General features: G+C 32.7%; 1 protein-coding gene across 2 annotated transcripts in view; it reads left to right on the top strand.

The window, feature by feature from the left end:
• Positions 1–15498, top strand: part of SOS1 (SOS Ras/Rac guanine nucleotide exchange factor 1) — a 172527-nt gene that overhangs the window by 65626 nt on the left and 91403 nt on the right. For both annotated transcript variants that reach the window (XM_051975136.1, XM_051975137.1), the window contains exons 2-4: positions 4957–5082; positions 12542–12673; positions 14507–14671. In XM_051975136.1, the coding sequence (XP_051831096.1) occupies positions 4957–5082; positions 12542–12673; positions 14507–14671 (423 nt within the window). The remainder of the gene's footprint in view (positions 1–4956; positions 5083–12541; positions 12674–14506; positions 14672–15498) is intronic.

Here is a 15498-nt window from a genome sequence, read left to right as displayed (position 1 = left end):
CTCCCCATCCCCTCCCCCCATGGCAGGTTAACCAATACATATTAAGTATGTTAAAGTATAAATTGAATATAATATAAGCATACATGTCCCCAAAGTTATTTTGCTGTACAAAAAGAGTTTTAAATAGTGTGCTATTAGCCTGTGAAGGAAACTAAAAATGCAGGTGGACAAAAATAGAGGGTTTGGGAATTCTATGTAATGGTTCATAGTCATCTCCCAGAAGAACTCACATTTTAATGATTACTTTGTGCGAGGTATTATTCTGTGTTGAAATAGGAAAGTGAAGTAGTTTCTGTCTTTAAAGTTACCTTCTAATGGAGGAAACACTTCTTAATTCAGGAAATACAATAAAAATAGTTACTTTTTCCCCCAGACCAAATGGCAAGTCAACAGACATTCCCAAAATACCAAAATAGGGGAGAAAGAGAAAATTTTTACTATTTTTGATAGTTTAGAAAAGCTTTGGCAAAGAAATTGTCTCTAAAATGTTTGTTTTGTTTATTTAAAAAGAACTAATTTGTTTCTGCTTATTTTTCAATGACAGAGAAATAAGTTTCTAGGACATTGAACTGTACACTAAAGAATCATCCTGAGAGCAAAATGGAACATTTAAATATTATTATTATTATTATTATTAAAGTATATAGGTCTTAATCCTCACAGTTCAATTACTGATCCTCCTTTTATATTTGTGACTTAATCATCTACTAATCTGGATCCCACCCAAGCAAAGTAGAATCTAGAAGCCTTCCAAATCATTCTTGAGAGAGCCATTAGATAGAAAAGACTATTAAAGTTTCATTAGAATTCAACATAGTGATTTCTTATCCTGTTTACACAAGGGATTCCTAAGTACACTTAAAGGATTCATATGTCTCCAACAGCTAGGAGTTGACACATTCACATTCAGTAATTCTTTTGATTTTTCAAATAATGCACAAAAGTCTAGCCAAATTACCCTGCACTATACTTCACAACCCCTATTAGAAATATTTCTATAGCATAAATGTAACATTTTTGTGACATGGACTCCTTTAACAATCTGGTGAAGCCTTTAGCGCCCTTCTCAGAGTAATGTTTTTAAATTAATAAATTAAACAGATAAGTTTAAAACAAAAATCACTACCAATTATCAAAAAAAAAATTAAGTTAATAGACTACAGATTAAGAACCCCTGCTCTATTGTATAGGTTCTTGTGGTAGAAGCAATAGGTTAACAGAAAGTTGAAAATTCAAAAATTTATCTACTGAACCAAGTCATCTAAAGTATGATTGTTTTTGTAAAAGAATTGTCATCAGGTTACATTCTTTATCAAAGATTTTTATTTCATTTTATTTGGAAAGAACACTGCCTTTACATACAGAGGACATAAGTTCAGATGCCACCCATGATAATTTATCTTCTTGTTAATTTGGAGCAATTCACTTTATCTGCATTTCCCCATCTGTGAAATGAAGGAGTAGGACTAGCTGGTCCCTTAGTTCCCTTAAAACTCTAGAGTTTTGATAATATGATTTTATATCTGTTTTTCAAGAATAAGTTTTTAATTCATATCTTCGGTTTAGAGTTATACCAAATATCCCTTTCCCTCCATTCCCAGAGAATCATCTCTTATAAAAAATAGCATTTTTTGAAAAGGGGGAATGTATACTGATCAGTACATTGAAAAAGTCAGAAAGCACGTTCAGTGTATATCCCCAGTTCACCTCCTGCCTCCACAAAGGTATAATTTATATTTCCTCTCATATCTCTTCATTTGAGTTTTGCTTGATCTTTGATTTTGTTGCATTATTTTTTAATTTTTTTCTGATGCATAATTTTAAATTATTGTAGTAATATGTATACTGTTGGGACTGTGTGCTTTTACAGGCATGAGGGCACTGGATCTGGGGTCAGAAAAATCTGATCTGGCCTTAGAGATTTCCTACAAGTCACAACCTCTGTTGCTATACAGTTTCCTCATCTGAAAAATGGGGATAATTAGAATACCTTCTCTCCAATGTTGTTATGAGGATCAAATAAGATAATAACTGTAAAGCACATAACACAGGGCCACATAATAAATGCTTTATATATGTTAGCTGTTGCAGTTATTTTTAGTTCAACTCATTTTACTCTGAATCAATTCATATAGATTTTCTATTTCTGTATTTATCGCATACATCATTTGCAGTATATTCCATTATATTTGTGTACCACTTGTTTAGCCACTTGCCAATCACTGGTCATTGTATTGTTTCAAATTCTTTGCTATCACAAAAAGTGCTACTATAAATATTTTTTATTTATGTAGCAGTCTTATTCTTATCTGTGCCTTCTTTTGGGTATAAGCCCAGTTATGGAGTCTGGTTGAAAAGGTAATGATGGACATTTTGGTCATTTTATTTGCATAATACAAATTGCTTTTTAAAATAATTGCACCATTTCTTATAGTTCTATCAAATGTATTAGTATTCCTCATTCTATAACCTCTCCAGAATTGACTATTGCTATTTTTTTGGTCTTTGCCGATTTGCAGAGTATGAGATAAAACTTTAGAGTAATTTTCTTTTGCATTTTTCTTATTAGTAATTTGGAACATTATTTCATGTGGATGAGAATACACAATTTTTTAAAGAGTTGTTGGTATATATCCTTTGACCATTTATCTATTGGAAAATGGCGCGTGCGCGCATATGTATGTGTGTGTTTGTGTTTTATTTATGTACCTTAGATACCATACTCTTATTAGAGAAATATGGTATAAATGTTTTTTCCTATTCATTCCTTTTTATCTCAGGTATATTATTTTTCTCCTTGCAAAAGCATTTTTAATTCCATGTAATCACAGTTATTTATCTTTTATAAGTACCTTTATCTCTTGAGTTAAATATATATTAACTACCTTTAACCATGAGAGCTATATGATCTACTCTGTTTAAAAGTGTGGGTGAAGAGAATGGGGAAAGAATTAAAAAGGAAGGAAAGAGAAAGAAGGAAGCCTTGTTTTGGTGATGGGAAGAGGGTTCATTCTACTACTGATAAGTATTTCTGTGAGTAAAGGGAAATAGAGAACTTGCTCTGGATGTTTTCTAGAGATTTGGTGCTTGAAAGGACCAGTTACCTTAGGAGGGGGGATTTGGAACTGCTGGGCCAATTGGCATGTGAGTACAAAAGAAATTTTGAGGAAATATGGAAAAGATAACATGATTTTATTTCATACCAAAATACCAAACTTATTTTGGTACTCATTATATTTCTCTATTCAAATGCCTCTAGAGCAAGGTAGTACAATGAGTAAATATTTTCCAGAAAAATTTGGTTCAAAGCTAGCCTTCTGACATTGATTAGATATGTAAAGTTGGGCAAGGCACTTAATCTCTGCTTCATTTATTTCAATTCTAAAATGGGAATAAAAGTATCTACCTTAAAGAGTTGTTTTGAGACTCAAGTGAGATAGTACTTGTAAAGTGCCTAGAACATAGTAGTCAGTATGAAAATGCTTATTCTCTTCCTCATACACTAGTTAGCTATTTTATTATCAACAAATCATTAACTAGAGTTTCAGTTCCTCTATTTGGAAAATGGAAGTAATATAATACATATTTCAATTTAATTTGTGAGGAAAAAACTTTGCAAATCATACATAATTTAATTGAGTCATTTCAGAAATTGTATGAATTATTGCTCTATTAGGAACCAAATTTGAATATCAAATTTATGGAAAGTTTCACTCCACTACCAGTGTCTAACAGCAATAGCAACAACAATAATGTATTAATAGCTAACAGTTACAAAGCCTTTTAAGGCTGGTAAAGTATCTTACAAATATTATTTCTTTTTATTCTCATAACAGCCTTAGGAGGTAAAGGTTTTTCTTATCCATGTTTTAGAGATGAGAAAACTGAGGCAGGAAGATTTGTGGTCACTAGTACTCATGGAGTTCTGAAATGACCTGAAACCCTTTAGATATAAATGGGTAGAGAAGGAAAAGAATTATTAGTACCTGTAATTTCATTACCATAAAAAAAACTCATGGGGAATTATCTGGGACCTTAGAGCTAAAATATAGCCAAGCTGTGATGTGATTCCACTCAGACATTAAGTCCATAAATATGTTACTGTCAGGCAGTGTGCTAAGTACTGGAGATATAAAGAAAGACACGATAGTTCCTGCTTTCGGAGAACTTATAATCTAATGGGCAGACAACATGCAAAGAATTCTAAACAAATAAAATAAACCAGAGATGATCAGCAGAGGGAATGCTCTAGAGAAAGACTTGAAAATGAGATTTTTAGCTAGAAGGCAGAAATGTGAGAAAGAGTTCATTCTAGATGTGGGAGACAAGTAATGAAAATGCCTGGAGTTTGTTATAAGGGAGTCAGTGTCATTGGAAAGAACAAAAGTGTGAGAATATTAGAAAGGTAGGAAAGAGCAAAGTTATAAAGAGCTTTAATAGCTAAACAAAAGAAGAATAACAAACTATTGACCACCATATTAAATCATTGTTAATAAAAAGAAATGCAAAGCAAACTAAAACTACAGTTTCACCTCACACTTAGTACATTAGCAAGATCACAAAAGATGAAATAGTGTTGAAAAGGTTGATTTGGACAATCAATAAATATTTATAAAGCATTAGTAATTTTAAGGAATTGTTCTGGGTACTAGGGATATAAAGATGAACATAGAAATAATTCCTAATTCCAGAGCTTTCTATTCTAACAGACAAGTAAACACATACATACAGGTCTATGTATATCATGAACACAAAATAAATTCAAGTCAACAAGCATGTACTTGAGAAAGCATCTATTTGCTTTAAATTATTTTCAACTTTTATAACCTATTAATAAAAACTAATTATATATAATTAATATATATAATATTATAAAGATATCAGCAATTATATATTTTTAATTGAAATTTATTTTTCTATGACATTAAATTTGATTCTATTTCTTTGTGGTTGTAGGTCCAGATGCAAGTCCATCCTACACTTGCTTCAAATGAGGATGCTCTCCAATATGTTGAAGAGTTAATTTTACAGTTGTTAAGTATGCTGTGCCAAGCTCAACCCCGAAGCGTTTTAGATGTTGAGGTATGATAATTTTTCATGTGTATGTGTAATATCTGTGTGTGTGGTGTTGTAATGCCATTGGGGAATTAAATTGGCTCTTCATAAAGATGTACAATATTATAAAATAAAAGAATGGATCTATTTAATTTTTAAATTAGATAGGTTCTGATTCTAGAAGACCAGGGAAGTATACTACCCACCTTCTGGTAGGGAGGTGATAGACTCAGAGTCAAAATGAAGCATATATTCTTTGGACATGATCAATATAGTTATTTGTTTTGTTTGATTATGTATAATTTTTAGGAGGATTTTGTTTTTATTTTTTCATGGGAGGAAGGAGATTAAAACTGATGCTTGTTCACAGAAAAAAAAAGATTTTTTTTTAAATGCTGGTTGAATTAAGCTTTTACTTTTCTATTTCTATATTTTATTTTTAAATAAATTGGCTACCTATATAGTAGCTTTGTGCTAATGGCATAATGTCTTAACTCCTATTAAATCTCTAGCACTACAAAATATTTTTTCTAACCTTTTCTAGTACTAAAAAACAACAACAAAAAAGCATCTTTATTGGGTTCTCTCCTGGTTTTCCACATAATCTAATGGAGTGTTCTGTTTTCTAGGGTCAAGTATCATCTATATTATGTCCTACAACTGGATGTTCCTCCTTATTCTGTCCTGGACTTTATAGCTTCCAGTTTTCCTAATGATCTCATTAGATTTAATGGGTTTAATAATCATTTCTATGCTAATGACTACTAGAGCTACCTTTCTAGATTTGTGAACATCCTATTTTCAACATTACAAATTTGTTTTTGAAAAGCAAAATGACACAAAACAAAATGTAGCCTTTAGGATTGGTTGAATTTTTAATGATATTATTTAATTTCAAAGCGATTTTCTACTTTTATGTTTCCATCTTTCCAACAAATTTCACTTTTATTATTTGTTGGTTACTTCAGTTGAAAGATACTTGGAATATATCTCAGCCATTTAGGATTAGAACTGAAATGTTCATAACTCGAATTTTCACTATATTCAAGAAGTTCTTTTTCATTTGCAACTGAACTCTTCAAATTTAATTCCTTTATTTCTTACATGAGCCTAATTGGAACCAAAAGATAACTGGATAATTTAACCTTCAGCAATGTCTTTAATTTTTCTCATCCAATTCAAAAATTTTAATCATAGAATTTTAGAACTTGAAGGAACTTTTGCAATCATCTAGTCTGACCTCTTCATTTTCTACATGTGAGAAAACTAATCAGAACTTGACTTCTTTCTCTCAAAAATTCCAACTCCTCCAAACTGCCTATTATTGTTGGCATGTCGTATCTTTTTGGTTACCTAGACTTGCAACCTTAGCATCATCCCCCTAGTCTTAACTTGAATTTACCCCCACATTTCCAGGCTTTTACAGATTTTAATTGTTCATTCCAAATATTTCCTATAAACATTTCCTTCTCTCTACTCACACATAGGACCTACCATCTCTCATCTGAATTATTACAAAATTTGCTATTTGGTCTCCCTAATTCCCTTATTTCCATTCCATCCTCTACTTCAGGGCTTCTTAAATTTTTTCTACTTGTGACCCTTTTTTGTCTGAGAAATTTTTATGTGACCTTGGATATATAGGAATATAAAATAGATATACAGATCAACATTACCAATAATAAATCATAATCTCGCAATCTCCATATTCAGTTTAAGAAGCTGGGCAATCTACTCAACTGCCAAAGTGATTCTCTTAAACTCTCCCCATTCCTTAATCAACTTCAGGTCCAAGTCCATGCATCTGAGGCCACTGTCTTCCATCTTTGAAATGCTCACACCTACTTTGGGGTTTCCTTCAGTATTCTTTCAATACTCAACATGAATCCATCTTCAGCAGGAGACTTTTTTTTTTTCCCTTCCATTTACACTGTATATCTTTCATATGTATATAGTTATTTGCAAGTTTTTTCCATTATTAGAATGTGAGATCCTCGAGGTCAGGGAAGATGAATTTCTTCATATCCCTAGTGCTTAGTACAGTGTTTATCACCTACTAGGTACTTAATAAATACTTGTTGACTGCCTAATCAACTAACCCTTTTAATTAACTGAAGCTTTTTTCTTCAAAGAAGCCTATGACCTCTTAATTACCAATTTTGGTCAAACCTTTAATCTTGTCCCCTTATCTTGTACCCAGTCTTGTCCTGTTAAGCTTTATTCTCATCATCCCATTGCCTTCACAACTATGTTTTTGTGCTGAGCTGAATGGATCCACTACAAATTGGTCACATGTATTGCATCATATCCCTCACTGAAGCAAAGAAATTCTTTTATATTTTCCTTATCTTCCCTCAAAAAACCTTCATATCTTCTTAACTCCCATATTTCTGTCAAGGGTCTCTAACCATCCTTCTAGGCCTTGAGGAGTCATCCTCAACTCCTCATTCTTTCTTACTTCCTCATAGCCAATCAGTTGCCAAGTCCTGTCAGTTCTATACAATTTTACCTTTGCTGCATCTCATATATTGCCCTTTTTTTCCTCTGACACTGCAGTCATCCTGGTTCAGGCTCTTATCACCTCATATCTGGATTAATGTAAAAGCCTGCTGAATGATCTCTTTGTCTTAAGTCTCTCCGCCCCAGTCTATCCTCCACTGACTTATCAAAATGATCTTCCTAAAGCACCAGGCACATACTGTGTCATTTTCCTTTCCTCTCCAACCATTATACAGTAAACTCCAGTGGCTCCCTATTACTTGCAGGACCAAATAGAAAATATATAGTTTTTTGCATGTTTCATTTATTTCTTAGTTTATTATCTTGCCAGTAAAACTATAAACCCCTTAAAAATAAGGGATATCTTTGCCTCCTTAATGACCAGAACAGTTCCTCCAAAATGCATTCAGTCCTTTCAGTCTTGTGGGATTTTCTTTCCGGGATATTGGAGAAGTTTGTTATTTCTTTCCTCACCTCATTTTACAGATGGGAAAACTTAGGCAAACAAGGTTAAGTGATTTGCTCAGTGTTTGAGGTTGGATTTGAACTTTGGAAGAGGAGTCTTCCTGATTCCAGGTCTGACACTCTATCCACTGAACCGCCTAGTTGCCCCTTCAAACATACTAAGTGCTTAGTAAATACATGGGGATTGATTGTCTTTCCAAAATATCCCATCCAACATTGACAATTCTGTCTTTGGTTATCTTGACAGTTTGCTTATGTGTGAGACAAAACTTCAAATTTTGATTTGCATTTCTCTTAATAATGACTAGGGGCAGTCTTTCGTATGATTGTTAATAGTTGGCAATTCTTTTGAGTTTTGTCATTTCCATTGTCAAATAGTCCTAGTTCTTTTTTTAGGAAAAAAGTTTGAAAAACACAAACTACTATTATGTCTTGTGAGGATAGCAAATACTTCATATATAGCTTAGGATGAAAGAGAAATCATCAAATCGGCATTCTCATTCTATTTTTGCATCTGCTATTTTGCCTAGTTTCAACTTCATAGAACAAGATTCCCCTTTCAAGTATAGCTCATCACTGTTCTGCTAAATCAATCCTTGATTGACACCACCTCCTGCAGCCTCCTTTCTTCTTGGAATAGGGGGCTGAACAATAGAGTACCAAACTTCCCCAGTACCTTCTTTTATAGAGGGCAGAAACTGGATTCTCGGCTCAATCCACTTTTGTATCTGCTGTTTTGCTTAGTTTCAGCTCCTCAGAACAAGATGCCCCCATTCTAGGTAACCTCTTAAGTGTTCCTTTTTGTGTGTTGGTTTCTTCCCTCTCCCCCATTAGATTATAAGTTTCTTGGGGACAGGGACTATCTTTCTTTTTATTAATTGTATCACCAATACTTAGTACAGTGTCTATTACATAGGAGGTTTTAAAAGTGTTTGTTGGATTGGATTCTATAAATTTTAGAAAGCTACAAGTGAAAATAAATAACATGATGCAGGAAAAAGTTCACCTAATTCGAAGAAATTTGGGGGGGAAACCCATATAAATTATTAGGTTGCTATTTAATTTTTTTTAAAGCACTTTTTACTAATATATAGTCATTTAGATTAACAAAATATTGCTTACTAGTAGTTTTGTGTTCTGATTAGTGTATAATTATATATAATAGGTTCATAGATTTAGAATTGAAAAGGATCTTCCAGATTTAATCCCCTAATTTTTATGATCAGATAAGAGCTGGAAAAGTCAATTGGCTTGTTCAAGGTCACACAGACCCAAGCCAGGATTTGGACTCAGGTCCTGTGTCAGCAAGCATAGGACTCTTTCTCTAACACCTCTTGACCTCCCATGTGCTTCTTTCTAGGACTAGCCCCAGCACAACTAATACATTGTTTGTAATTGACTTGAATTAAATCTCTGTGCTCAAAAACACTTAGAATTGTAAACATTCTTCCTATAAACTTATGTACATTATTTGAGCTATGAAGAAAAGGATGGATAACAAAGAACAATCCTATTCCTGTAGAGGTATCACAGGTTCCAAATTAGCAGTATTTTGTTATTGTCAACAGAAAATGTTAATCAGTTTATTAATTTGGTGTTCTATTTTACTTAATGTCTACTATTTTATCTTGTAGCTCAAATGCAAATGATCTGGGCCCTTCCACTTTTTAATTATATACTTTTAAACTATTTCATCATATGATTGATTTGGTAAATTTCCATAAGTAGTATTTTCTGGTTAATCTTTTTTATTAAAATGAATTTAAAACACATAAAAGAATTAAAAAAAAAAACAGCTTGCTGCCACACTTTGACAATTCCTTTTTGATGGATAGAAATTAGTGTATCTACAAAATTTTCTTTGCTCCTCCTTTTTCATATTATATAATGAAGTTACATTTTGTCTCTAATTTCTCCCTTCTTTTATTAGTCTATCAGATCTCTAGTTATAATTGTAGCATTTCTTTCTTTTTTTTTACCAGTCTAAACTGATTTCTGCTTTTCCATTTGATTCTTCTAGGGGTTCCCTAAGTACTTCTTTCCTAAAGTCATTTTTATATAATACTTCCATATCACCATTTTTTCAATTTAAAATTCAAATTCAACAAGCCTCTATTAAGTGTCTTTTTATTTGTATGCCAGACATTGCCCTGAGCTTCTTTCTTCCAGACCTACTATAGAATAGTTGCAAAGCTTCACTGTTTCTGGAGAGAGAATCTGGATTCAAATCTTGCCTCATCTCCTTTACCTTACCTATTTGACTTAAGCCATTTAATCCTTATGACCCCAGTATTCTAATCTGAAAAATGAGAGAATTGGATTAGATGTGTAGTTAGATATCTTCTATGCTTAAGATTTTTACTTCCATGTGTTTTTTTCTCCCTGTGCCCAAAACTACACAAATGCTTTGGGGGAGAAGGGGAGAAAGGAAGGAGAAAGAGAAAGGAAAGACAGGAGAGATGGAGAAGAGGACGGAAAAGGCAGAAGGTGGACAGCTAGAGAAAACAGAAAAAGATTGTGTATGAAATCAGGAATTTCTATATACGTCTTCTTTTTTAAAAAGTCAATATGCTGCTTCTAAAACTGTCTTGCTTGTCTGTTTCTCTCTGAGTGTCCTTCTGTTTCCTTGAGTACATTTTTAATAATGCCTCAATGACTCTTTTGTTTCTTTTTTCTCAGTGCTACTACTAGCTTCCTTCTGCCCCTAATAGTTAACCTCTCATAAATTAAAAAAAAAAAAAAAAATTTGTAACAAATAAATGTAGTCAATATAGCATGTCCAAAAATATCTCCTCAAGAGTTGTGTGGTGTACTTTATCACCAGCTCTCTGAAGTTATGGTTGGTGCCTCCCCCCCCTCCCCTGCATTGATGAGCATTCATAAGTTTTTCTTTAATAATATTGTAACATGAGTTGCTTTATTAGTGTTATTTATTTTACTCTAAATCAGTTTATAAAATCATATATCATAAATTATTCAGCCATTGTCTAATTGATGGGTATCCCCTTAGTTTTCAGATTTTACTACAACAAAAAAAGCTCCCACAAATATTTTTGCACATATGGCTATTTTCCTTTTTCTTTTTCTGATCCATTTGGAGGTATACACACAGTATTTCTGAGTCTAAGGATGACATCATCAAGCATGCTAGATGGCCATAGATAAGAGTGCCAGGTCTCAAGTCAGGAAAATTCATCTTTGTGAGTTAAAATGCAGCTTCAGTTACTTACTGGGCTTTGTGACCCTGGGCAAGGCATTTAACTCTGTCTTTATTTCTTCATCTGTAAAACAAGATGAAGAAGGAAAGGACAAGCCACTCCAGTACCTTTGTCAAGAAAACAACAAATGGGATCACAAAGAATCTGTACAACTGAAATGAGTAAATGACAAGTATTCTGGGCACTACTGTGGGAATACAAAGAAAGTTTTTAAAAAATAGTTCCTATTTTCAAAGAGCGCACGATATAATGGGAGAGATAACGCGCAAACAATATAAACAACAAACTGGAGGTAATGTCAGAGGGAAATCAAACAAGTTGTAAAGGAACTTATACTAAAGAAAAAAAAGTCCTGATCCTGTGAATCTGTCAGGAACCACACCATCAAATTCCTGTTGAAACAATATAATTCTAATACGTAAACCAAAAATTGACATTTTCAAGTTGTTTTATTTTAGTGCTTTGTTCCTGCATTCTAATTTTTTTGTTTCCTTAAAATAGCACTGAAATGTCTTCTTAGATTCAGCATTTTTTATCAATTTCAATAAACAGCTTTCAACTATAGATTTAAATTTTTTTTAGAACAATCATTTTGTTGCAATCTTTTCCCTTTTCTGCACAATATCAGATACATTTTATATTCTGAAAAAGCAGAAAAGGAATCATTATTTAGATTAGTAATCAGAGATAATATTGACTAGTTATGTCATAAAAGGAATACTTAATTTTATGATGAAATTGTTTTATTTTAGCGACCTCTAGTGGTCCTCATTGTGCTATACAGAAAATTGTTGAAATTATTCTGATTCCTTTGGGCTGAATGTATAGAAATCAAGTTTCATCATAGTTTATCTAGTAAAAATAATTTAACTCTTTGACCAATAACTAGTTTCTTTGATTTTAAAAGGAATGTGCATTATAAAATAATCACAGTGTTCAATTTGATTATATTAACATTCTATTCAATCTGTACCTTGATCACAGTGGTAGTGCATTTGAAGTTTTTTTGTCTTTTTCCCCCATGTAATGGATATTGTATCTTTTGATTGTATGATTAAGCAATTATGATGACATTTAAAATTCTCAGTTCCTCTGATAGGCTATTGAAGAGGGTTTGGAAATGGGGTTTTTTATGAGCTGAAATATATCTGATGTATGCATTTAAATCTCATTGAGAAAACTGTCTAGTAGACCATTATTTATTCACATATGATTCAATTATTTCTAGCATTCAAATAAATTGCCTGCAATTAATAATTGATTTCGTGTATTTGATACTTAATTTCTATTTTTCTATTTCCAAGGATCGTGTACAAAAAAGTTTTCCTCATCCAATTGATAAGTGGGCAATAGCTGATGCTCAATCCGCTAATGAAAAGAGGAAGCGAAGAAATCCATTATCTCTCCCAGTAGAAAAAATTCACCCTTTATTAAAGGTAAAGTTGGATTTTTCCTTTATTTCTCAAATGAAAAAAAAAAAAACATTACTACTAAACATAAGGATATTTTATTGCATATTATAGTAATATGATGAATCAAACTCCTTTTAGAATTTCCTAAGCTACAGAGGAATGTGTCAGTTGATCATTGTTGCTTTTAATGAACTGGTAAGGTGATGGTGCTAGATTAGATGGCAACACTAATAATGAAATAGATTGAAAACCCACAGATTTTATAAATAGCTATATGGACTTTCCATATCTCACATCACCAACATAGTCTTCTTAAAGAGGTAGAGGCTATAAAGCTTTTTTCTCATTGTTGTGTGCTAGACCTGTTGCCCAGAATTTTTTAGAAACATGGTAAGATATAAACTTCACCAAATTGAGATCCATGACACAAAACTCAGTCAAATAGTATAGAAAATTATATTTGCTCCTTACTATACTTCTCTGATGAAATAAACCATGATAAATTCCTAAATTAGCAATATGTAGAATTTGAGGGCCTTCTACAGGCCCTCAGGCTCACAGCCTAAGTAGCATCCTAGATTCTTAACTCTTATCCACATATCCAACTGATACCAAAGCCTATTGATTTCATCTTTGCAGCATCTCTTGAATATGTCAAAATCTTGTTTGATATTCTAAGCCCTTTAAAACTTTCCTTCCCACTGCCTTTCATTATTCTTATACTGTACACTTCTACACACACTCTTTAATCAAGTGAAGTGGTTGTCTGGCTAATCTCCAAATAAGACATGTTGTAGGCATTTTTTTGTGGCTACCCCTCATATTTAGAATGTTCTCCCTCCTCTATTCTGACTACTGATCTCCTGGCTTCCTTTAAATCTCAGCTAAAATTCCACCTTTTACTGCAAGCTTTTCCCAATCTCCTTTAACTCTAGTGCCTTCCCTGTTGATTATTTCCTATTTATCTTATAGATAGCTTGTTCATCCATACCTGTTTGCATGTCATCTCCCTCATTAAAGTATGAGTGATTCCTTGAGAATAGGCTTTTATTTTTCTTTGCCTTTTTTTCCTTGCCTTTCTTTGTATTCTCAGTGCTTAGCATAGTGCCTGACACATAGCAGACGCTTAATGTTTACTGACTGCCCTAAATAACCACCAATACAGGTGAACCCTAAAAGAATACACATATACACACACACCTCATAATAAATGGTGGTTGAGTTCCCAATCCAGCCCATCAAAAATATTTCTTCTACAGCATACCTGATATACAATACTATTAATATGATTATATTTTTATTTAACCACCACTTATAATATTTCAATGGAAAAAATATATATTCTAGATCTAAACTGGAGAGGAATGACTTTCCCTATCTTAGCAATTGTGTAGTCCATGCACTGGATGTGGGGTGTGGGATTTAATGCTGTACATCCATAGTTTTTAAGTTCTGTGTATCAGTTGGAGAGAAACCACATATCCAGGTCAGTTACTTGTGGCATGTTTTGATTTGGGGAGCACTGGGGCAAGTGCTTTTATGGATATTTTGCTGCTTTTTGAATATACAGGTCACTTAAGGTAAGTTTCTCAATTGGGGAACTGCCTTGGTCATAATTTACTTAAAATGTCTCTTCTGATTATTAGAGATGCTCTTTATTCCAAATTTTGTTAACATCTTCTTGATGAACAGATCATAGTTAAATTTTTGTTTTTTTAAAAAACTGAATGTTATATTCAAATAGGTTTCAGTTAAAATGATAGTGCATAGAGGCTTCTTCAAAGAAGATGCAGCTTATTTTTTCTTCTACATTGTGTTAATTTTACTCCCTATAAATATTCTCTTCTTATTTCACAGGAAGTTCTAGGATATAAAATTGACCACCAGGTTTCTGTTTACATAGTGGCAGTATTAGAATACATTTCTGCAGATATTTTAAAGCTGGTTGGAAATTATGTACGGAATATACGACATTATGAAATTACAAAACAGGACATCAAAGTAGCAATGTGTGCTGATAAGGTAGGAAACATCTGTTTTGTTTCTTTTTTTACTAATAGTCTTAGATTCTTAAAATATTGGTTACTAAAAAAATATTCAGAACTATACAGTAATGTATCTACATGTAGTTTGTGTTTAAATTTTTATTTTATTTTTATTTTATATTCTCTCTTTTGTGAAGCTATATTTGGGGTTAATCTTACTTAGATCAGATCCCACCTTCTGCTAGAGACCTTTTCCTATTTGTCATTCCTTCCCCGCTGTAAGCACTTTCCCTTTGAGATAACATTCTATTTGCATTGTGCATATTTTGTATGTAATATTATTGTGGATTGTCTACCCCTTTAGAATATGAGCTCTTGGGGGTAGAGGCCTGTTCTTGCTCCATTTTTTGTATCCTCAGTGATTAGCACAATATGTACCACAGAGTATGTATTTAATAAATGCTTCTTGATTGATTGACTAATATCATCATGTTAATGATTATATTATTATGAGAATGATTCATATTCTCTTTTCAGTGATGTTCTCTAAAATGTAATTGAGTAGGAAAATGTAGAGACTACTTTAAAAATCATAACACTTTTGACATTAATTTTAATTATAATAAAAATCCTGTTTATTGCATTTTACGTTACAATAGTTAAATGGCAGTCCCACACTTAGGTGTTGCAGGGTATACTTTTGCATTCACTGTGGATAGATTGTGCTAGATTGCCAGTCCTGGAGTCAAAAAGACTCATCTTCCTGAGTCTAAATCCAGCTTCAGATACTTACTAGCTGTATGACCTTGGGCAAAGTCGCTTAACTCTGTGCCTCAGCCTTCTCATATGGAAAAAGAAGTGGAG

The sequence above is a fragment of the Antechinus flavipes genome, chromosome 2 (genome assembly GCF_016432865.1).
Source record: "Antechinus flavipes isolate AdamAnt ecotype Samford, QLD, Australia chromosome 2, AdamAnt_v2, whole genome shotgun sequence".
In the NCBI taxonomy this organism is placed as follows: domain Eukaryota; kingdom Metazoa; phylum Chordata; class Mammalia; order Dasyuromorphia; family Dasyuridae; genus Antechinus; species Antechinus flavipes.
Note: the sequence above shows the minus strand (reverse complement) of the source record. Positions and strands in the feature narration are given on the sequence as shown.